Below are 24,295 nucleotides of genomic sequence, written 5' to 3'. Positions count from 1 at the left end.
TGCAATGAAGTAAGCAGTGATAGACGATCAGTGGAAAAGTGCTGCTCAAACCACATGTTAAAGTATTGGTGGTGGAAAAGCATAAAACAGCACTTATCATCAGAGAAAAATGATAAGCAACAGTATAATAATAATAATACTGTAATAGCTAGACTTTAGCAGGTGCAGGCAGATTTTAAGTGAATACTTTAAGTTAACATTATGATACACTGAAGATTTTAATCTGTGCAGCACTGAATTGTTGAAAATGTACTTTCTGACGGATATGTGTAGGAAAAACATTGTTCTCCAACAATGTATTCTGCTAATTCAAAAAGTAGCTACATATGAGGTGACTTAATAAAAGGTCTGCGTATTAATTTCGGTGTCTGTGTGTGTACACGTGCATTGTGTGCACTTAGTCGAGGTAAAAGATGTAAAGTCCTATGTTCTCCATCAATCTATTGAGCGATGAGAGGGCAGTGTTTTTATCGTTTACTTTGGTTAAGATAAAAGATACAAACTCTTTATCCCGCTATTCAGTGACTAGAGGGCAGTGTCTGGGTTGTACAAGGTCTCAAGTCTGCATCTTTTAATGTTTCAGTGTTTCGTGTCATGGGATTTTAATGAGCCAGCAAAGGGATCATGGTGCACACTGTAAAAACAGCACCATATATTACTATGTGAATGCTTGGCTGTGTACGAGTGCACGTGTCATGGGAGGTTATTTCTGGTCCGAGATCAGTAGATCAAGCACTGACATTGTCAGGACTGAAAGTACAGAGCCATGAAGACTAAATGTATGTCGTATGTGTGCATATTTAGGCCCTTTGCATGAAAGCCATATATGGCATATGCTATAGCGTCAAGGGAGGCTGCGAGGCATGTGTTGCATTATGTTGGAGTTGCATGAGAGGACAGGGGTTTGTTACTCTATTAACACTTTGCTTTGCACATATAGTAGCACCTACTTATGCTTTGTTTAGTGTTTTCCTTCAATTACACAATCCACGGCATTATTTCTAAAGGTTTTGGAGTCCAGATTTAAATGACATTTATATCTTAACTTTTATGGCAGTGATATGAATCTACAGTCACTATCCTTTTGTTCTGATCAGAGCCTCAAGCTAAATCTGAAGTGTGCGAGGCAGGAATACAACACATGATCTTCTGTCTAAATTGTACTTATTATATATAATTGAATGCAGGATGCAAGTTTGCAATCCCAATATTCTAATATGGTGTTCTGTCATCTCTCTCTTCCAGCTGAATCTTGTGGTGGTGTTGTCCAAGGCCTGAATGGCACCATAGAGTCGCCTGGTTTCCCCCACGGCTATCCCAACTACGCCAACTGTACGTGGCTGATAATAACAGGGGAGAGGAACCGAATCCAGCTCACCTTCGTCACGCTGGCTCTGGAGGAAGACTTTGATATCGTATCAGTTTACGATGGACAGCCGTCGCCTGGAAACTTAAAAATGAGGTTAGAAATTATTCTGTCATTTGCAGTCTGGTCTTTGTTCCTGTTCCGCTGTTGCTCTATCTCTCTCTTTCCTCTTTCTTTTCTAAACTCTTTGACTTTCAGTGTAGCTCCTTTTCTCCAATTCTACTCATCTACCTGCTTGAAACAAAAAGTTGGTGTTTAGCATATTTCTTTTTACAACTGAGCAATTTTACAAGGCAATCTTTTTAGAGTGTTTATTTTTGGAGGTATTAAAGTAAATAATAATATTAATATCTTATATTTAGCTGTTTTCAAAACAGTTTCATAAAGTCCAAAGTGCTTCACATACATAAAAACAGAAAAAAAGGTAATATCATCATTATGCACAGTGCAATCACAATGTAGATAAACTTACTTTCTTTTTGTTGTACCGTACATCTTGTGTTTGTTTTTTGTTTATACAATCTTTCCAAAACTTTCTGTGCAGTCACTGTTTTCCTGTTTTATTCCCTGACTCATTTGCAGTCTGACTAAGTGACATGGATACAATCTCAAGATAAGAACAAACACTTGCAGGAGTATAATGTTGCTTGTCTCGGTGTTTACTTATTCGTTGGCTCCAGCCATGCGAAGTGTCAACTGGATTCCTCAGTCCCACCTTAGTGTGTTTCAATCATAATCATAGTTTGACCGCTAGTGGAATATGAAGGATGTAAGAGAATGTGTTGTTTTAATTTGCGGGTGTGAAATATGTGTTCTTATCGTCAACTAAACTAGGTTAAATGTCTTTGCTGCATTGCCTTGAGCTTATCAAGGTAAGTTCAACGCTGTAATTTAGAGTACATGAGATTATGATAAACCATGTGGGGCTTTGAATCAACATGCCAGATGTTCCGTTTTATGCACAATATGTATTACAAAACAGTGTTGGAATACGGGCTTCAGAAGGTTCCACGGCAAATTAAATTAAAGCACTGAAAAACACAAAGAGTGAAAATGTTACCACTGCGTTTAACATTAAGGAGCAGATGGAGAAACCGTTTTTTATGCTATATGTAATAGAAGCTCTCTGTTTTCAAAATAGTTTTCTTTCTCAGTTGTTATTAAGGGTGTTAAGGAAGTTGAATTGTGTGAATCACATAATACCAATTATGGAAAGAAAGTGCATATAGACCTAAATATAGACCAAACATGTCATCTCTTTGGGTCAGTGGAATACATTTAGTTTTATGATTAACAATTTAGAATTGATTTACAGATTTCAGTAATGTTGCAGTTAATAACAGCTCTTGGTTATTGTACTAGGGAGGCGGAAAAGGCAATCATTTGGAAGCATGAACCCTTTCTTGTTTATACTGATATTATAATCTCCTCTAAAGGGACGACATTACCCTTTAACTTCCACTCCCTTTTTTTAACTAAAAATAACTCAAAGCTTGGAAGTGTTTTGTTGGTTGGACATGGTGAAAACATTGTGCATCACGTAGTGATTCAACAAGTATGTTCCCCGGTAGACAACATGATAAGTAAGATACTACCGTTCTGCTGTGTACGCACACTTACTACAAAATAAGGAACTATTATTGGGAGAATTGGTGTCTTAAAATGGTCTTAAAAGATTTACACACTGTTTGAATCATGAGGCTTCGTGCTTTCGCACAATGCACAGTTTGTCAGATTTTAATGGGACAATATCATTTGAAATACACTGGTAGAATTTTCACTCGGTCCATCATCAGCTGCTGCGTGTTTAGTGTTTAACATTGTTTTCAGATCCTTTCTACAATACACACTGCACATTAACAGGGCAGATTTGCATTTGAGATTTCTGCATAATGGAAATGTTGCAAAGACAGGACCAACAGTAATATTTAGGGCTTTATTGATTAATAGGTTTATTGTTTCAAATGTGTTGTTTTGTCCAACAATTTCAAATTCAAAGATACAAATCCGTTCTCAAGATTTTTGGCAATACATTTTCTGTCTGATTTACTGATTTATTAATCTTCTAATTTAATTGTAGCTGCAGAAATATTTTCAGTCAAAGGTCTGAAATTTGATTGTAATTTCATGACACCAACTGGAACTTATGGTTAGGTTAGGTTAGGTAGGTAGTTATGAACGCACATGGCATCAAAAGTGGACTCACTGTAAGATCCACTTTAATTTAGATGTGGACAACTTCAGTCCATTATTTCTTTGAAAAGGGCTTCTACCAAAGAAAATCTCACTGGATTTAACAGCACTATCTAGTGGATAATTCAAATTTGTATTTTATCTGCTGATCAACAAAAATGTGCAGGAAAATGTAAGCCATTGATGAATTGGCAGTGTCCCTATTTGGTGAGCGGTAGGACTGTAATGTTCTTGCAGAAAGTCCAGAGAGAACAGCATCTGGCAAACTGTGGGAATCTTATTCATTGTGCTCGGCTTGTGTGTAGGAGGAATGAGCTGGGAATGCACCGAGTAGTGTTTGAGGCTGGTGGCGCAGTTATGGATAATACTGAGTTTTTCCTTGAAAACATTACATAGCTTTACTTTTTTTTCCCCCTTTTTCTGGATGGATGAAAACAGAGCAGACCGTACAGAGTGGTGGGTTTGTGTGCAGGCTTACAGTGAATGCAGATTCTTCTTTTAACCTAAGTCACCATCAGGATACTTTTTCTGGTTAAAAAGCCGAGTCTGTGGAAAACACTATTGTTTATGTGAAATAATGACTTACAGCAAAATAGAAGTAAGAGGGTGGGGCTAGTATTCAAAACACTGTACTGAAGTGTGCTGTATGTTGATAACTCAGTCACGTGCCTTTTGAAAGTTATAAGAATACATTTTTCTTATAATATATTATTCCCAAGTGGTTCAGGCTGTTTTTGTAAGAGTAATTTAATTCAAATTCTAGAAGTCAATTGAATTGAATTCCCACCCTGATTTGTGCTACATAATATTTGGTGTCTGACAGATGATAGTTGTATTAACTCACATTTAATGTAAGTTTTGTTATGGGAGAGCTTTAGCATAATTGGTGTTTGTGATCTTGCCCATATTATTTGACCTGCGGCTTGTGTTTAAGATCCACAACAAGCAGACATGACTAAGAAGGATTTCTTTGGGTTTTTGTTATGCTTAACCTCACTGAACTGCGGCGTAATTATGTTATAAGATAGCCTGACTCAAGAGACTACTTCACAAGACAGATTTAGTTGATCCTTCACTTTGTTGATATCCAAAATCTCCTTTTTAAAGTCAAGTCTAATCTGTCAAACAAAGTGAGCTTGAACAGCTATTAATAATTCTGAAAAAAGTGATTAAACATTATAAAGATAAATAAATTAGAAAGCACAATGGATCTCTATGCTATTTTTTAACCTCTCTTTTTATTTTAACCTTCTTTGTGTTTCCCTCTGTCTGTCTTTAGTTTATTTTCTCTACAGTTTAAGATTACACATGTTATTTTGTGCACGTCTTCACAAAATGAGTGCAAATTATCTTCAAAAAGACTCTGGCCACTAAAGAAGATTTCTTGATTTAATTATTACCTTCCCGTGTTTTCCTAGTACATTTGCATGCATGTGCTCGGAAGTTTTAAGGTCTGTCCACACCATGTGTTTTGCGGCTTCCTCTCCTCTGCAGAAGAGCAGCCAGAGTGTGCGGCTACTTATACGCGGCTACTTATAAAAGAACAACCAATTCATTAATTGATTTTAAAAAATGGTGCTGTAGATTACTGCTTTGGCAAGTGAGCTGACAAGAGGTGGCAGCTGCAACCCTTTGCCAGCCTGGTGGCTCTGTCTTTGACAGTAATTAGCCTCGGAGTTATGTGGCACCCACATTATCAGACAGCAACTCAAACATGCCAGGACTATTTGAACTGCTCCATTCCTTCACTCAATGTAAAAGATCAGTGGAAGACTGGTATATTAGGTGTTTCTAGAGCTTTTGACCTTAAGTGCAGTGACCTATTGCAGTGAACCCATTCCTTGTGCCATTTAGATCAAGTGACTAAGCTGGGAGGTGCAGGCTCATTCTCGTCTCAGCTCAGCCCTTCTGTTGATGTTAGTACTTCTCTGAATGGTGCCGACATCGCTGTAGACAGGCAGCATAGTACTGAATTGAGACGACTGACCAGCCTTCTTTTGTGCCCCAGGGGTCTTGCTGGTGTATGTCACTGTGGGCAAAGCTTCTAAGGCTTCCTCCAGCTGAGTGTTAGTAGCTGTCAAATCCCTCCCACCATCCCTTTTTTTCTTAGAAGAGTGTAACTTGTGTTTTTACATAAAACATTTCACCCTGTCCATATAAGAGCTGATTTCAATTATGCTGATGCTGTCTGTTCTTTGCCTGAGCTCTACGAGGGCAGCCGTCAGCTGGTTGACCTAAAACCTTCTCCTCCTCTCAGCTTCTGGCTGAATGGCGCAAGGCTTGCTGATATGAACTCATCAGTCTGCCCACATGGACAGTATGATGAAGCCAAGAGCAGCCGACTGCCCTCTCTTTGTTCACAAAAAGGAGCATAGAAGACACAGGATATATCAGTCTCTTGCAGCCACCCCTTCAGCTGCCCTTGGATCTTGTGTGTTGGGAATGCTGCAATCTCATATATAGAGGAAGAGCTGACCCGGTATCTGTGGCCTCTTCGTAACAGCCCCAGCTGTGCGTCAGCAGCAGGAACTCTACTTCATCCCACTCACTCTGATGACTGGTGTCAACAGTGAGAAAATATGTATTTCTAGAACTGAAACGCTTCACTCACAGAAAACCCTTGCACAGCCCTGTGTCTTACTCAGTATCAGAAAAGTACATAAGCGGCTTTCCAGACAGTTTTCTCAAATGTCCCCATTCTCCTATAGTCAGAATTTTGCCAACATTTTAGGCTTTGTATTTGGATATACAGTGCAGTATTCTAATAGCATCTTGCCTGTTTGGAACAAACTGAACACACTGTACAGTATAGATGGACAGTTGAGTAGAGGAAAATATTGGGGTAGGCTGAAAAGTTTCTCTGTGCTTTTCAAAAAATATTTTTCACTGTGAAACCTGTCACCACTGGAATCCATTTTAGCTGCCTGAATTCTAGCTGACCAATGCCAGACAGATAGATATCAGATAGTAAGAAAAGTAAAACTTTTTACAGCCATCACTCAGACTTGTAGGGTGTGACTGACCTGTAGTGTTCTATCACTTTGAGCTTCTGCTGTTTGTCAGTTTCAGGATATGCAAGTCTGATAGGTACATTCATTTTATTGCACAGGAACAGGTATGTATATTGGCTGTCTGTGATGTGTTGTTTATGTTCTGCAAAGCCATTTTGATCCGTTTCTTTTGTGACACAATCTAAAAGCAAAAGATTTGATTCTGTTGTTTCAATGTCTTACTTGAGGCAAACATTAACCACAAAGTTGTGTTGGGATGAGGTCTGAGTGGATGGATCAGTCAACAAAAAGTAATAGGGAGTGCGTTTCCTTTCCTTTTTTCAAAATTATCCCCAGACCTTAGCCACATTTATTTTAACCATGATAATGAAGGTTCCCAAACCTGAAGTTGTTGTTTTAACCCAAACCACAATACATTATTTATTTTGAGTCATTTTTGGGTCTAAGCCTTATACCAAACCCTTACCATAGCTTTGTAACAACATAAACTGTGTCTATAGATATCATATATCTCTATCTATACATTTATTTTTTTGCAACAGTGATTTGTAACAGTTTTGAAAGGGACTGAACAAAATATGTCATTCTGCTTGTAGGGGTCCCGGATTTCTTTGATGTCCTTCTATCAGCATGGACAAGCAACATTCAGTATTAGGTTGTTGAATTTATTATAATAATAAATTGGATTTTAGGCATCTTCAACAAACTACATGCAATAAACACTGTTAATAAAAAAAAGACTTGGCTAAAAACATGTGTTTTAGGTTTAAGAACAGGAATGGATGAGTTTTATGCATTGAGGGCAGCGGGTCTCCGAGGGTAAGAGCAGCAGCACTTAGGGCTCCGTCCTCAACTGAATGCAGTATAGTATGAGGAGTGGCAAGCAGTCCACTTTGTGCAGAGTTGAGAGTATGTGAAGGGATGTAGCTTTGTAGAAGATCACAGAAGTACTGAGGAGCCAAATTTTTAAGAGATTTGTAGGTGAGGAAGATAATTTTAAATGTCACACAAAACTTGATAGGGAGCCAGTGGAGATGCTGTTGGGTGGCAATGTGCTGCCAGGGTTTTACACATGTGAGAACCTTGGCAGCAGAGTTATAGAAATATTGGAGTCTGTCCAGGGCTTTATTGGGGAATCCAATAAGGACTCTATTACAGTAATCCAGATGAGATGTAACAAATGCATGCATGAGGGTCTTTTCAAAAGAGTCTTGAAGTAATGGCTTGAGTCTGGAGATAAAACTCAGGTGAATAAAATCAGATTTAGTGATGGATTTTCCAAGTGGTTGAAATGAAAGGATGGACTAAAAACACCCGAATTGCAGACTTCTGAAAAGGCGCAGATAGAGCAGCCATCAATGGGTAGAACTAAATCACCAATCTTTTGTAGTACATTCATAGACAAAACTACCATGAGATTGGTTTTGGTGGTATTGGGTATGAACATGTTGGATGTTATCTAGTTTTTTATGTCCGAAGGCAATTGATGAGTGTCAATGAGGTGAGGTGGGAAGGTTTTGGGTGAAAATACAATGGTTTATCACCAGCATAGAAATGATCAATAAGCCCCCAACATCTTGTCTAACCCAGACAAAGATTTTAGATGAAAAAAAGTAGTGGTCCAAGCACTGAGCCTTGGTGTACCCCTCAGTTGATTGGGACAGGATTGGATTTAGAGTTTCTAGTTTTAATAATTTGCTTCCTATCAGCAAGACTAGACTGGAACCTTGAAAGGTTGAGGCCAAGGTTCTCAGTCATGCAAGTAAGGAGGAGTAAAATGCAGCCAAGAGGTCAAGTAGGATGAGAATATTAAAAGGACCAGAATTGACTGCAGTGAGGTGGTTATTTGTCACTTTGACTAAGACAGTTTCTGTACTGTGCTTGGCCTTGCAACCCAATTGTATTGAATCATAATGATCATATTTGAATGTATTTTGCTGGAGTTAATGAGAAACAACACATTTTGGGATGAAGGCGATGTAAAGAATAGGAGACAAATTCCCAAACACATCCTTAAATTTACAAACTTTCTTCGCCAATCCTTGAATTAGTCTTCTACTATTAAATATAAAGTTAAATGTTATATTTTAAGGTGCTGCTGGATTTTGTTGTTCTCCAGGTTTGTCTTTTAGAGCCAGAGAGTGATTATGCAGTCATGTCAGAGGGTACAGCAGGGCAAACCATTGATATTCTTATTGTCATGTACCCTGCGGGGTTCGTGTCAGTAGCTTGCGTGTTTCCACTGCGGCTGCTGCACATGAGGCGTTTGCAGAAGTAGTTTGTCAGGCTGCACTTGGACTTGCAATTTCAAAAGTTAAGTGGTACCTTTTTGATCTCTGGACAGAGATTTTGTTTAATTTTTTTATACTGTTGGTGACCCTCACTCCAGTAAATTAAGGAGTTTCTCAGAATATAACAAGCTTCTTGGCATCATATTTGTTTAGAACAGGCATCCTAATATAATTGTATATTATATATCATATTGCTTCCCAAGTGAAGATTATCAATAAACCTAAACTCCTAAAACAAAGTAGAAAGAAAGTTGCAAGTAGCATTGACGAGAACCAAAAGGTTGCCAATGGTCGTCTAGATTTAAATATGTAGTCTTCACGAGCACCATGTTAAATGAAATTCCGTCATAATAGCTGTTTTGCATGTTGCCAGTTTGGGGAAAAACAGGAATCAAATACATGTTTCCAGTATTTGTGGAAATTAATCGTCACCTCCTCTAGATGAGGTAATGGCCATCAAAATGATTGTGACCAGAGAAACGGGTTTATTGTGCACTGTTCAGACTTCAAAAATTAATCAGGAAGCACTTAATTTATTAATGTCAGTGAGGGTGGACAGCAAATTTTAAACTCTACGATATACAGAAAAGCATGTATGACGTTTTAGGCACTTGACATTTTTTAGATTATTATCCAATTTGCAGCCCCATCAGTTGGGGCAGCTAAAGCCAGCTTTGGAAGGAGAAATTATTACAGTAGCTGGTAAATGGCTCACCATTGGCATGTTTGGAATGTATGACAATAAAATAGCAAAGAAGAAACAAATCTGAAGCTCTACTTCACCATTTCTTCTATCCTCCTCTAAACCATACTCAAACTGAAGTGGCACTCATCACATCGAGGACCAGAGTTTTTGGGTGTTGCCTAATAGTTGCATTTGTTTTTGCTGTTGCTCTTTGTCCTGTAGAGTTTATTAAGAATCATTCCTCTGTCCTCTTCCTACTGTCGTATTGCTGCATTTAAGGTCATTTGTGATTAGAGTATCCACAAACATGATGAGATTCCTGGATTATAGGATTTATAGATATACAGTATAGTACCGTTCAAATGATTTAGGCACTACAAAAGTAAAGTGAAGATGCTTTTTATCAGAAATATTTGGTGGGACAATCCTTTGTCTTAAGGCAGGTTATTCAAAGTATCTTGAAGAATTTACCACAGTTATGTTCTGGATTAAGGCTATAGTTGCTTCGATGACTCAATAATGTTGAGATCAGGGTTTGGTGGGGCCCACGCCATCTGTTGCAGGATTCCTTGTTCTGCAACATAACCTTTACTACCATCTTTATCACTCTGGATTTATGTTTGAGGTCATTGTCATGCTGCAGAACGAATTTGGGACCTATCAGATGCCTCCCTGGTGAAACCTTTGCTGTTACTCACATGTCAATCTGAGCAAGAACATAAGCAGAGCCTCTGAAGTGAATATAACTTAAAAATGTAAGTGAGAAGTTCAATTTTGAAAATTTACATCAATTTTAGAATATCTTGATATTTCTTCCGAGAACGTTTTGCTTTAATGACAACAGCACTCGAGCTGCATGGACTCCACCTGTTTTTGCAAAACCCTGATAACCCACAATATCCAGGCATGATTTAACTACCAACCAAAGAGCTTCTTCTGATGTGAAGAGTGCTCGGTGTTCTCTATCTTCAAGTGCCCCCACTGATGTTCAGGTGGGTTGAGGTCAGGTGACTGTGGAAGAAAGTCCACGACAGTCAGCATTTTCTTGGTCTTTTTTGGTCTTCAAGTAGTTCTTCAAAGCTTTGAAATCTGTTTGGGGTCATTTTCCTGCTGCAGTAGGAATCTTTCTCCACAAAGATGTAAACCAGAGGGTGGAGCATGTCTCTGAATAATGGAGTACTGCTTCTTCTTGGTCAGGGTGGAGTCAATTTCTGCAGGTGTCCAACTCCAGAGTAGCAAAACACCACCAGACTTGAATATTCACACCACCATGTTTCAGTGTTGGTTTGTATCCTTCTCTCTCATTCGTGTCCTTACTTGCACCTTTCTGTTACTACCATAGATCTCTAATTTGGATTTATCAGGAAATAATAATTTTCTTCAGTTACCCACCATAAAATGCTGAGCATCTTAGCCTTGTTTCCCCATCTGAGAATAGGTTTAGGGACACTAATTGTACTCAGAGACCACGACTAGACTGTTCTTTTGACATTACATTTGCTGAGGAGAATCTCGCGTTCTTTATTGAGCAAATAGCGTATCTGTGATGAAGTTGCTCTTCTTTCTCTTGGCAAACTGAGCTTAATGTACTGATCTTCTAATGGTGTAGTCACTTTTGGTCTACCTGATTGTGTTTTAGAAACGACTGATCCAGTTTTCAAGAAGTGATTTAGATTGCCATGCACCACATCCTTAGAAAACATCAGAGTAGCTATGATTTGATGGTCAGAAAGCCCCTCCTTGTTTAGAATAACAATTTCTGATGCAATGTTTCCCACCATCAAAATGCTATTTAATAAACAATGTTCTGCGGGTAACTGGAGGCCGAATCTTGTTTCTAATAGGTGAATAATGCCTTGATTATAATGAATAATTTACTTAAACAATCATCTGATGAGTAGATCAAATCCACCATCTGAACAAGTACTTCACTGTGAGGGACACAACTCAAAGAAATCTGACCTTTTGTACAGAGTGAGCATGGTTAAGGCCACTGATCTGCTTCAGTTTGATTACTAACCCAGATAAAGAGCAGAATCCAAGGTATTTATTGATACATACTATACTACAACTACACTATAATATCTGGCATCATTTTTCTTTTATATACTTTAATGTATTTCTTATGAACATCAGTCAAAGACACTAAAAGTATCTTTGTAGTAAAGATGCAAACTCAATATTATCTCCAGAAAGTATCTCTCACAGGCAGAGGTATTGCTAAAGTGACTAGGCATTTTCAGTTTTTCTACAGTGGCTGAGTGAGTGATGACAGAAATAGTACAGAATTAAACGGACTAAAATCGAGGAAACTGGTTTAAGTATTTGGTTAGAGAAGAAATGAAAAACACAGCTCTGCTGTGTCTTTGCATGCTCATCGTGACAGACAGGGTAGGAGGGAGCAGTGAAAGGTTATCATTGAGGTGTTGTGTCTTTTTTGTAGAGAGATAGAGACAGAGCAAAATCAGTAGAGAAGTACAGACAGAAAATAGAGACAGAGAATGAAGAAGCAAAAGGGTAAGATTCACGCCGGTGTGTGTGTGCATATGCGTGTGCGTGCGTGCGTGCGTGTGCGAGATAAAGGTGAGCTACAATTTTTATTCAGCACCTACACAATGCATAAACTCAAATACATAAACATACAATACAGCTGATGTTGTAATTTTTGTTCATTGATTACTAATTTGAACTCCCCCGCTCATTTATTCTCCAGTTAAACCCGTTCCTTCACTCTCCTTTCTTCCCCCATCTCTTCTGATTCTCCTTTTTCCCCTCTCATTTCTTTCTTTTTCTACTTTTTCTGTTCTCTCCTTCAGTGTTGCATCTAGTTATGACAATAGGACTGAACCAGATCTTTTATAGCCACTTTTATACTTTTACAGGAATGTAAAACCTTTACTTTTATAGGCAGTTAATGTAAAAATGAGACAAAAAAATTGTCCAATTAATTTCTTAATGCTTAATTTAATTTATCGTAGTGTTTAACATTAATATATGAACTCATTTTCAGTGATTCTTTGTTCACCTTCTTTTTTTTTTTTTTTTTTTTTTTTTTACATACCAGATTTAATGCAGACACACAAAGGTTCCACACTGTTACAAAAGAAGCATCCACACATTGTAATGTTGATATAAATTTTATTGTCACGCAGTAAGAAAATAACCTAAAAGCAAAGACGCCTCCGAGTAACAAAGAAGCCAAATAGAGTTTGAATACTGACTCCAACTGAAAGTAATGAGAAATATCTAATGGATTTCATCTCCTCACAAAATGTATTTACAGTCATCATCTTGTGAACTCACACACATACACCCACACAAACTTCAACTACCCCCAGTAACTGCAGAGTAAAAACCACACTTTTCTGAGAAAAATAGGCCAACACTAGATAACCAGGCAATGGAACTAATCCAGGAGTACCGCTAGGGAAGGAAGGAGAGAAGTGAAGAGAGAAAGAGAGTGGGGGAGGGATGAAGGTAGGACTGCTGGGGAAAGGAGAGAGAGGGACTCAAACACACTGACACGCACACAGAGGGAGGATGCTAAAGCTAGTAGAACTAAGTCCCTCTGCGGTTGGTAGTTCTGTCCGTCTGTCTGTGTCTTATTGTATTCTTGATAATTCTCTAAGCTGCTTCGACTTGTCACCGGCACATCAGAAAGTTGAGTACAGTTTTCCCATTGTGATAAGGGTTGAATGGGCATGGAAACTCGGAGAATATGCATGATTTATGTCATATAAGCATTTTTATATTTTTCTTTTTATCCTATTGTTTATTCATTTGTTTAAGTGTCTGTCCAACTGAACACTGAAACCACAGTGTGGTCGATATGGTTGTATTTTTTCACATAGTCTTATAGGGGAGTACTCCACTGAAGACATCTGTTGTGACAATTAAAACCTGCCCGTGCCGTAGGTTTAAAAAGATGACTTACTGTAGTAAGCTCCTTTTTTTTGGAGAACAGCAGCTGCAGTCGGCACGGAGTCAAAGAAGTTACAATATATTGTAATACATTTACCTCTGTAGCATAATCCACTTTTTTAGTGTTTACATGAATGCTCGGTATGATCCAGACATTCAATTTTAGCCAAAATATGCTCAATGTGGTTATGCAGCCTTCTTTTTACACCAGGGTGCTTAGCTGTTTATGTGAATTTATTTAAGCCTTGTAGTGTTTTTGTAGAAATGCATATGGTTATTGTTATTGCAGAGTTATCCAAATTATTGCACTGTCTTTTGAAGCCGAATGTGATGTCTTCAAATTGCTTGTTATATCTGACATTTGAAACTGTCTGAATGTGTTATATTTATAATCATATATGTCAAAAAAAACTGAGGAAAGCAGCAAATCCTGAAGCTGGAAAATTGTATGTCCACATATTCACAGCTAAGTCTATGTCTTTTACATTGCTAAGATCTCTGGAGTCCAATAAATCAAAACCTAAACAAGGTCAGTTGGGAACCAAATGACCTTTTTGTGTTCTTTATGGGACTTTCAATCCCCAGTTTGTTCCCCCAAATTCCAACGTAGCTGGGAGTATTTGGTCAATATAAAAATGAATGTGGACAATTGTCAAGAATGAAAGTGTCCGGGAGGAGCTGTGGTCGCTGGAGCAGGCTGTGGACTGATGCTGATTTCAGCTGTTGGGCTGGACTGGAGGACTGATGAGAACATTTAGATCCGCAGACCTCCTGCCTTACCAAACACCTGTTACTGCTGAGACACAGCACGGAGTGAGTGGATGCAGAAGGAGAGATGAGGCAATAAAAAAAAAAGTTATACAGGTAGACAAGAAACAGGGATTGAGTGCAGTGGAGGGACGCCATATGAGGAAGAGAGAGATCATGAAAACCAGAGAAAACTGTATGCCAGTGGCTAGATTTCAAGCCGAGCTTTCCTAAAGTTCTCGCTACAAATTGTGCATTTTGATCACTAGTCGACAGTGTGCATACATGCCCCCCACACTTACACTCACACACAGAGAGTATGCCCCGGTCTCTAATATTGCTGCTAACCTGAATTCCAGTCTCATTTATTGAGACATCCACAGAAAAGTAAAATATGCCGCAAATCCAATTTGGGCCTTGTCACAGAAGTTTCACTTCAGTGAAACGTCTGACTTGCGTGTTTAGTTTGTTTACACAGTGACAGAACACAGAGAAAAAGTGGGGGGAAAAAACAGGGTTAGAAAATACAGCAAGAAGAAAGTAAAGGGTATGAAAGAAAATAAGTGCAGTTTTTTTTTTTAAAAAGATCTCACCCCAAACAAAAGAAACAAAACTACAAAAACATCAACAAAAATCAACATGACTATTCAAAACGAACCACTAGAGAATAAAGTGATCTAAATGACATACTGTATGCACTTAGGAATAGTTCACCATGGCCACCCATAGTGATGTCATTCACTTTCTTTTTGAAAGCAGTGGAGCCATTTGTAGTCGTCTTCTACCATATTACATTCTGCAAGTATTAATGGAAACTAGCAAGACATCATCTTTATCCACAGAAGGTGACAGACTTCAGACAAACAAGACTGAGCAGCAAAGCATCACCTCACAATGCAATTCATAGCCTCTAAAGTGAATTTGCTGATAATGCAGCTTTTCAGCATTGTTATCATTGTTAATGAAAACGAGCATAAACATCTTTGTTGACTGATATAATATTTTAAAAAAAACAGTTCTTGAAAAACAAAAAGCTAATCTTAGCATATCCAGCAAATTAACACATCTGTCTTCACTAAAATTCTCAGTTGGAAACTTGCAGCCTTTGTTCAAGATGGTGATGTCGACAGGAAGTTTCACAAAAGTATGGAACAAATTGGACAGTCCCGTCTGCACACTCATAGGTTTTGATGTTTTACTAATTGCCACAGAAATACACAGACGTTTTTAGAATACGCAGATCAGTTAAAGAGTAAAGGGTAACCTAACACCAGCTGGACGAATAGTTTTACCTTTTAAATTTTAAAGTCTCTTGCCAGTCAAAACAAACTGAGAATCCCTCATGTTTGTGGTTGCACTTGTAACTGCACGCAAAAAGTCATGTCATGGAATACAAACACATTGAAGTACAGTACATTAAGTCAGCCGGGTGGGAAATTTAAACCACCGTAGGTCAGCAAAAACAAGATTTCCAACAGTTTCTTTCGACTATTCTTATGTCTCCAATCACCCTAAAGCTGTTTGTGTTTTCTGCTGCAAAAAGACACCAAAACATGATAAACAAGGTCCTACGATGAAGAATAGTGGTTGTTGCTGACCGCTCAGGGCTACAGTTTTTGATCTCAGAGAAATGAACATAACATGAACTAAAAACACCAGGCAACATGGAGAAGCATACTGTAGTTGGGCCCTTGGAGTTTCAGATTTTTTTTCAGGTACTGTAGTTTTTTGTTTGTTTGTTTTTTTTGTCTTTTTCGGCCGTCATTATAATTGCCTGCACACAAATGATTGACAGCTAATGTGTTTTTCACCACAGAAATTCTGATCTGGATCAGACTTGCAGGGGAAAACCTTCCTGGGGTTCTTCATATTTTAGACATCCACGTTTGTGCCGTAATTTGTTTTGATTATTTGTTTTTACCAGCATATTATTTATTTTTCTCCTATTTCTCATCAAAAGTAATGATTACAAATCTGAATTAGATTTTTGTAAAATTGAACCCAAAATAGTGACCTTATTCCATATTTATCACAATAAGCCACCATGATTTTCTCTCATGAATTTTACCAGAATATTAATCACACTTGAATGTTTCAGTGCTACTTTTCATTTTGGTGGGTGTTAAATTTATTTGACAGTCCTGCTTTCAACTGGCTGAACCATGTTCATTTTTAATGTCACATCTGTTGCCAAAGTTCAAAGTGTGTAAACTAGTCCTTTAAACCGTTTGGATTTATACACGCACAGAACTTGCAGTCATGTTGTGTACTTTTCATTATCAGTACAAGATCCAGAGAAATGGCTATGCAACTAAACCCATCATCAAACAAGAAACTAAAAAAACACTCAAATAATTTGCAAAAATGTAATTTAAAAAATAGAATTAGACATTTTTGTTTAAGTAGAAGATAAAATCAAGAACATGCTGCCAAGGTCATCATGCTCATTCACAGTCATTGGGCTGCTGTTCTTTGACAGGCATGCTGTTGGATTTACCTGTAGTGAACTAAACCAAAACAATGACTTTACTACAAGGACAAGTTAAATATCATATTACACATAAGCCTTCCCACAAGGAGGTGGTGCTGAAATATCACCTCACCTGATATTCAGAGTTTACAGGGCAACAGTCAGATCTATAGTAACAGCCAATTCTAACAGTCTCTTGTTTAGCTCTATCCCTAGTGGCATAGCGGTTGATTTATATTTCATATTTCAAAACATCATACTTCATAAGCTGTAATGTGTGCAGGCATTCAGACAATAAGCCCCTGGCGCTCCTCTACACACTGGTTGACTGGTGAACTAACTGGCTGGCTGAGTGGCTGACTGTCATTTTCAGAACATCTGAGCTGGCATTTATCCAGAAAATCTCCCGTTGTTTTTGCCCCCGTTGGGTATTTGCTTAGCCCGTAATACGGAGTCTGCACTTCCTGAAAATACAGATAAAACATTGTTTGTTTGTTACAGACACATCAAGGTGGAAAGGCTGGCTGGTAAAAAGCCAGAGTTTGAAATGCCTCCAAAATCGTCTTTTTTTTTTTCTTTTTCCTACAGATACATCAAAGTACAGAGACGAAAGGGCTTTGATATGAGAGGCAAAAACCAAATTATGCTCTCTCTACTTTTCTAGCTTTCCGTTTTATTCATACATCAGGAAATAACAGTTCTTTTCATGCTTCTCTCTTTAAAAAAAAAAAACTTTTAGTTAAATGGCTGGCCAAAAGGATCACTTTATCCCAAAAAGAAAACATTTTTTTTCCACTCTTCAAATATGAAAATTTAGGCTAAGAACACTTTTTTTTCTTTTCGTTTTTACTTTAGATTCAAGTTCTTTAGTCTTTTATTTATTAAAAACTTTAGAAGCTGGGTGTTTGACATTTTTCTCCCCCCCTGTATCTCATTTTGGATAGAGAAAAAGGTTGCTGGTGTTATTTATTTTTGACAAAGACGGTGTATCCCCCGATTTCTCTCTGTCCTTGCTTGCCATGATTCTCGTGTTAACCTCTCTTTTGGCTTTCTGTACCTCTGTCTCTTCACTGTGGGTTTGCCAGAAAAAAAAAATTGCATTATTTCAACCACTTGTTGATGCCTTCTTATCTTTTTTCCCCCCCTCTCTTTTATTTGCTCAGTTTTCCTCTCCATTCCTCCATCATCTTCTGCCTCCCACTGTGATTTTTTTACTACCCGCTTGTTCCCTGATTGGAAACTTTTTCACGTTTCATTTGCTAGTATGAGCGCACACACACAAATATGCAGACAAACATCTGCTCACACACGGTGCAGTTGGGCTGCTGGGAAGGAAGAAAGAGTTTTTCACGGTGAAGACTGAGAACTCGGAAAATAACAGAAACAACTGGTAAAATTCAGCAGCTGAACATAATGAATCAGGATAAAGCCCCTTGGACCAGTGGTGGTTAGAAAAACTGAGGGATTTTTGCTATCTGTGTCATGTTTCAAAACACTCCATACATGCTCATAAACTAACTTTGCCTTCTACAAATTCAAGTCAAAGCATATAAATACTCAGCTGCTTTTTTTGCTGCCAACTAGATATAATAGCAGCTTTGTTGCATTCACATTTTACGTTTTTTGATGCCTGTCTGCAATTTGTGGATAACTGGAACATTCAAATCTGTGACTGCCACAAAAGTGTGTGATTGTACATTATGTGTCCACAGATGTATATGTCTCAGAAGGGTTTGAAGCTGCCATTTTGTCTCTATGCTTATTTATGAGATTTTCTTAAAGAGACACCATGTTAATTACAGTGTGATATGATGAACTCAGCTTAGCTGAGATTGGTAGCCATTACTGTGCAAATGTTAACCAAGGGCATCCATATAGAACATACCCAGAGAGAAATGTGTATCAGATACTTTATCTTATCCCACTGTCTAGTTAAATGTGCACACAGTCATGAAAAAGTAGAAATACCCTGCAAATACCAATGTAAATGCTAGGATTTTGCATTAATTCGGGGGAAAACCTCAATGATTTACCTGTAAGCAGGCTTTAACTTGACTCCCATGAGTTGAGTTTACTAATCTGACTAGTGGACGTACCTTCAAACTGCTCTCAGAAACATGAAAAGGCATCTGTGAGTTTGTTTTTCTGTGGGTACGAAGAGAAAATAGTACAGTTGCCCAAAAACTAAACTAAGTCTCATATCAGCCAATGAGTCAACATGCTTTGCATATTTTTAGCCCTGTGGCCAATTGTAGCAGAGCATAGCACCTGGCCTGACTTTGAATTTAGAACTTCTTTTTTTTTTTTTTCCAACTGAGGACCGCAAGGTTGCTATAGCAACTGCAGATGAGTGGTGATGGGGGACTGACAGCTGGCAGATCAGCGTCAGAATGATTTGTCACACAAAGACCCACCTAGAATCACAGTTTCCTCTGATACTTTTAGTCTTTTTCTAATCCAAAGATTTCCTCTTTCTCATGGTCCTTTCTCTCTGGCTCTTTTAGTCTCTGCCAGCACACAACTATCAAAAAACTGTCTTTATAGTTCATAGAAGAATGTTTCAATCCGATTTATATTTCAAAGAAATTTAGGCTAGTGTCCTTGAAAGTGTGAGGAGGAGGGAGAATTGAGAAAAGAGCAGGAGAATGAAAATAAGAAGGATTTGGAAGAGAATAGATCAAGAACTGAAAAGAAAAATACTGTGAAGTGTTAAACATACTGAGAAACATTTAGGGACTAAAAAAGTAACGATGTCATAAATGAACACAAGTGAAAGAGTAAAATGATTCATAAAAATGTCCTTGGGAATACTGATTTGAATATGTAAAAGTTGTGATATTGTTTATAGTCGCCCTGCATGACGGCACTGCAGCTGTGTGAGTGCAGACTGAAATAGATGAGAGGTCAGCTACAGTGATAGAAACAGAATGAGGACAGAAAGAGAAAAAGAAAAGGTTATCTCTAATCTCTAATTCGAAAGCTTGTCTCTAACATCTAATGATTTGCAATAATTGACTTTACTTTTTATATATTACAGCTCAGTCGTCAGAAATGTGTGAATGTGTTGTGTGTGGAGAAATATAAGATAACAAAAGAAAATGATCAATGTTTCTTTAGTAAAACATCAATGAACATTATTCTAAGTGATATGATCCCACAGAAATGTGTCCATTGTAATATTTTTTTGAATGAGTTGTAGTAATTTATCGTGAGTCTCCAGATTAAACAGATTTTCAATTCTATTTTAAGATCATATTGAGTATTTTAAAGGTTGGTTTAAGATCAGACATCAGAAGCTGGATTTATATTGGTTTTGATTTACAATCAGATTGATAATTGATACAATGGCACAACTGCAACAATATACAGTTAAGATGCATTATACAGTATGTAATCAGGCTGTATAATGCTTTATTTAGATTTCCTACAGTGCCAGTGTTAATGTTGATGTTTTGACTTTGTGATTGGAGCAAATGTGGGAATGTCAGCTATGTTTTACTATTGAATATCATTCAGCTGCTGGGTTTATAGAAAATGGAAGACACAGTATATGTTACAGTAGATTTATGTTTGTAAAAATAATATAAGGTAGCATTTTCTCATTTTTATGTTGCTTTCACTCACAAATGTGTATGGACGGCATTTGAAAAGGCACCCATCAGCTTTAGTGCAGTCTAAACTGTATTCTTGGAGCCTTTTCATGTACATGGCAGCATGAGAGCTTCACACAGGAATATTGATCCAGCTTTAAGTTGGAGAAAACGATGAATGGCACATGATAATACAAGGCCTACTGTGGCAAGAGTCTAAGTTCAGGATAAGGCAAATCAAAGACGTATAGAGTTATATGTGTGTACATTAGAGCTTGGTCACATCTGCCGGGTAAGAATTGTTCAATGACAAACTATCCCTTAGCAGCGTTCACTCAGCTCAACACATGCGTGTGTGTGAATATTCCATTTCCTGTCCCTTGTTTTTGTTTGATAGCCAATTCATCGTCTATTTCTCTGCCTCTGTCCTTCTTTCTCTATCTCTCTGCCTCAACCTGTCCGTGTGCTCATGTGTTTAGAAGAAAAGCCAAATGTCAGGAAAGAAGAAGAGGAGAAGCGAAAATGGCAGAGTAGTGCTGATGATAGGAGCGCGCAAGAGAAGAGCGAGCAAAAGATTAGGAGAAGAGGGCAGGAGAGACGATACAAGGACGAAACAAACGAAGGGGAAACGAGTGAAGTTGAATAAAAGAGAAGTGAGCACAGATAATTTGGGGAGATAGAAGAGGTGCAGAGAGCAGAAAAAAAAATGGGAAAAGACTGTTTGATCCAACGAATCCCAATAGCTTTTCTGATAAAATGTGATCAAATCTGAAAATGATCCCAACGCTTCTGCTGCTGAAAACACTGATTCCCACAGCAGGTAGAGAAAGAGAAAGAGGGCAACAGAACAGTGACAGCAAGTGTGATAGATGGATAAATGGACAGATAGATAGATAGATGGATAAATGGACAGATAGATAGATAGATAGATAGATAGATAGATAGATAGATAGATAGATAGATAGGTAGATAGATAGATAGGTAGGTAGGTAGGTAGGTAGGTAGGTAGGTAGGTAGGTAGGTAGGTAGGTAGGTAGGTAGGTAGGTAGGTAGGTAGGTAGGTAGGTAGGTAGGTAGGTAGGTAGGTAGGTAGGTAGGTAGGTAGGTAGGTAGGTAGGTAGGTAGGTAGGTAGGTAGGTAGGTAGGTAGGTAGGTAGGTAGGTAGGTAGGTAGGTAGGTAGGTAGGTAGGTAGGTAGGTAGGTAGGTAGGTAGGTAGGTAGGTAGGTAGGTAGGTAGATAGATAGATAGATAGATAGATAGATAGATAGATAGATAGATAGATAGATAGATAGATAGATAGATAGATAGATAGATAGATAGATAGATAGATAGATAGATGCTTAATTGCTTCAACTCAGTCTCTTCTTCCCAGTGGTGTGATTAAATGCCATGGCTTTTTCTTCAGTTCTCTTATCTATCAGTGTTACATGTTAGACACTCTGCGTAGGATCTGAATGTCTGAGTCATTCTTAAGGTCTGAACGTCTGAATCATGCTAACACTGACTAATGTTGAATCGTTGTTATGCTCCAAGCAGAGCTAATTTCTCATTCCAGCCATTGTCACAGCCTGAGAAACACAGTATTTTCACCAGTCCTTTGTTTTACGACTTGTGTCATTTTAGGGTGAGGTTGCTTTGAAGACTTTAAAATGACAATAAGTATGTCTTTTACTTCCCAGTAATAACATACAAATTACTTATTATTTATTTTGCCTGGTGTAGAGATTGCTGTCTTTCCAAATGTTTCGCAGTTCTGCTCCTTTGTTTTTGCACAAAAGCTCCTGGCAGGCTTTCAAGACACCATCTGTGCCCCCAGCCACCTCCACCCATTACTCACATTAACCCGTGTTTTCAAAGTTAATGATCCTCTCCAGACATGTTTTAATACACATGAAATACTCTGCTTATAATATTCGCTTTTGAGAATAATATTATGTTTATGAAAAAAGTTAAATCACCTCAATTAGTTTTTGTATTTTACTTACTTGCTCTCCCTCATTGAATTGTACAAAATCTATGAATGCTCAAATGTTTTTATTATTGGTTTTCTCTCAAAATTTTAATTTGGTGACGAAAGATGTCTCTTTCGTTACTTAAAAGTCATCTTTCAGTGTGTGTGAACTGGAGCTGTCAGGTTTCTATGTCTCACTTGTATAAGTTCAATATTGGACAATGATTGGTTCCTGCACAGTAAAGATTCAATCTTCCTACGTTCTACAACTACTTGAAAATATAGTGCAGGACTTTTGAATTTTTGCAAATTATGATTAAGCCTATTAACGGCAGATAAATCTCAGTATTTCACAGCATTCACTTACAGTAGTTACTTCTAATGTCTGGTGAGACAATCCCGCATTGACAGGATGAATGCATTCTGCTCTAACTATAAAGTATGCATACCTTCGACCAGCTGAGCTGTCTTCTGGCTTCTAATTTAGCCCTATGCTGACTTGAATGGGGATGAAATAATCCAATCAGATGGCTCTTCTAAATATTCCAACCGTGGTTGGACCGAATGGATAAAATTCTGACAGTAAAGTGAGCAAATCTGTGAGCTTGTGACGCTCAAAACAATTTATCCTCAGCTGCAACAGCAGAAAAGGAGCCTATGACGTAGACGCGTGTCAACAGGGTTTTTTTTGTAATTATTGGCAGAAGTGGAAGACAAAAGTTCTGCACTGGTATAAAGATTGGGGATAACTAATAGGGAACTGAAGCCTCTCAAGACAGAAGAATCTACAGCCTGTTCAGCATCTCTCTCTTGGTTGGAAAGCACAGTGAAGGATTACAGCTGCAACAGAAGGGTGGCAATCAATCAAACAAGGATGAGTAAGGGTGAGGAGGAGGAGGGGAATCTCTCTCACGTCAGTCATGTTTTATTCCTCAGAGAATGACTTCAGCCAGAATCAGCATTTTTTCATTTCACGGTTACATTTTTTTACTTACTTTGTTTCATTGCTTCTGTCTTTATTTATATGCAGCCCTCAAATTCTGATCGGCTACACTATAAATTGCGAAATCCAACACAACCGCTGCCGGCTGCTGTACATGCAAAGAGGATATGCAGGGATGTGTCGATTCAATCAATAATGGTAGTCTGCAAGATTGCATGTGGACAGCTTAACTGAGCTTTCTTTTGCAATTGCTTTAAATGGAAGCATAGATTTTCTTTCTTCCAACAAGTATAAATGCAACAATTACATAATGGTGTAAACAGTGCTCTAATTAAGGATTAACAGCTCTGTTCTGAAATGCTGATCTATCATTGGAGCCAAAATTCGGAACCTTTGTTTGGCTATTATCAGTCATAGGGATTGTTTTCTTCTAATTTCTCCTCAATACTAATTACTAATTAAATCATTTCAGTTTAATTTCCTGTAGCGGCAGAAGAGATGTTTCGACAAGGTCAGGCAAGGAGGCAGATAAACTGTAGCAGGTACGGACACAATGTGGTCAGACAGGGAAGGAAGAAGTCACTGTTAAATCTGTGAAAAAGATGACAATGGAAAAGTCCTCCACTAGAGCATTATTATTGTTATTATTTTTATTTTAATATATATATATATATATATATTTTAGTGACAAACAGTCACATGGGTTGGCAAGGGCTGTCACGATCATGAAATTTTAGTTGATGATAATTTGTCCAAATAATTGGGATTAAAGATTTAATTGTCTTTTTTCTGTTCATTATATACCACTAACAGAGTATAAGCCTAATCATAGTTTAATAATACATCTTAGGAAGAAAAGCCCATTCATTGGCACTGAACATCAAAATATAAAAAATTAAAAACAAAATACATTTATTTTGGTCCTTTCAGGCTTTGTAAAAAAAAAAAAAAATGCACAGTAAAGATGGGACATAACAGAACAGCTTAAATATACAAAGCCTATTATTGAAGTATACAGAGAAATGACCAAAAAGGAAAGTTATGAATAGTCAAAATATACAATGTACTGTGGTTGCACTAATTCCTAAACCATGTACCATAAAAGCATAGCAGAAGGAGAGAAGGG

The 24,295-nt window shown here is 37.9% G+C and overlaps 1 protein-coding gene across 1 annotated transcript in view; it reads left to right on the top strand.

Annotated features, from left to right (window-relative positions):
- The window catches only part of csmd1a (CUB and Sushi multiple domains 1a), a 389,222-nt gene that overhangs the window by 90,613 nt on the left and 274,314 nt on the right, over nucleotides 1–24,295 (top strand). Inside the window, exon 2 of the mRNA XM_069693686.1 lies at nucleotides 1,246–1,462. Within this exon, the coding sequence (XP_069549787.1) occupies nucleotides 1,246–1,462 (217 nt within the window). The remainder of the gene's footprint in view (nucleotides 1–1,245; nucleotides 1,463–24,295) is intronic.

The sequence above is a fragment of the Brachyistius frenatus genome, unplaced genomic scaffold (genome assembly GCF_029030835.1).
Source record: "Brachyistius frenatus isolate BFR_SWC_R1_liver_20210118 unplaced genomic scaffold, ASM2903083v1 Contig_15, whole genome shotgun sequence".
NCBI lineage: Eukaryota > Metazoa > Chordata > Actinopteri > Embiotocidae > Brachyistius > Brachyistius frenatus.
This window is presented reverse-complemented; position numbering and strand designations above follow the sequence as displayed.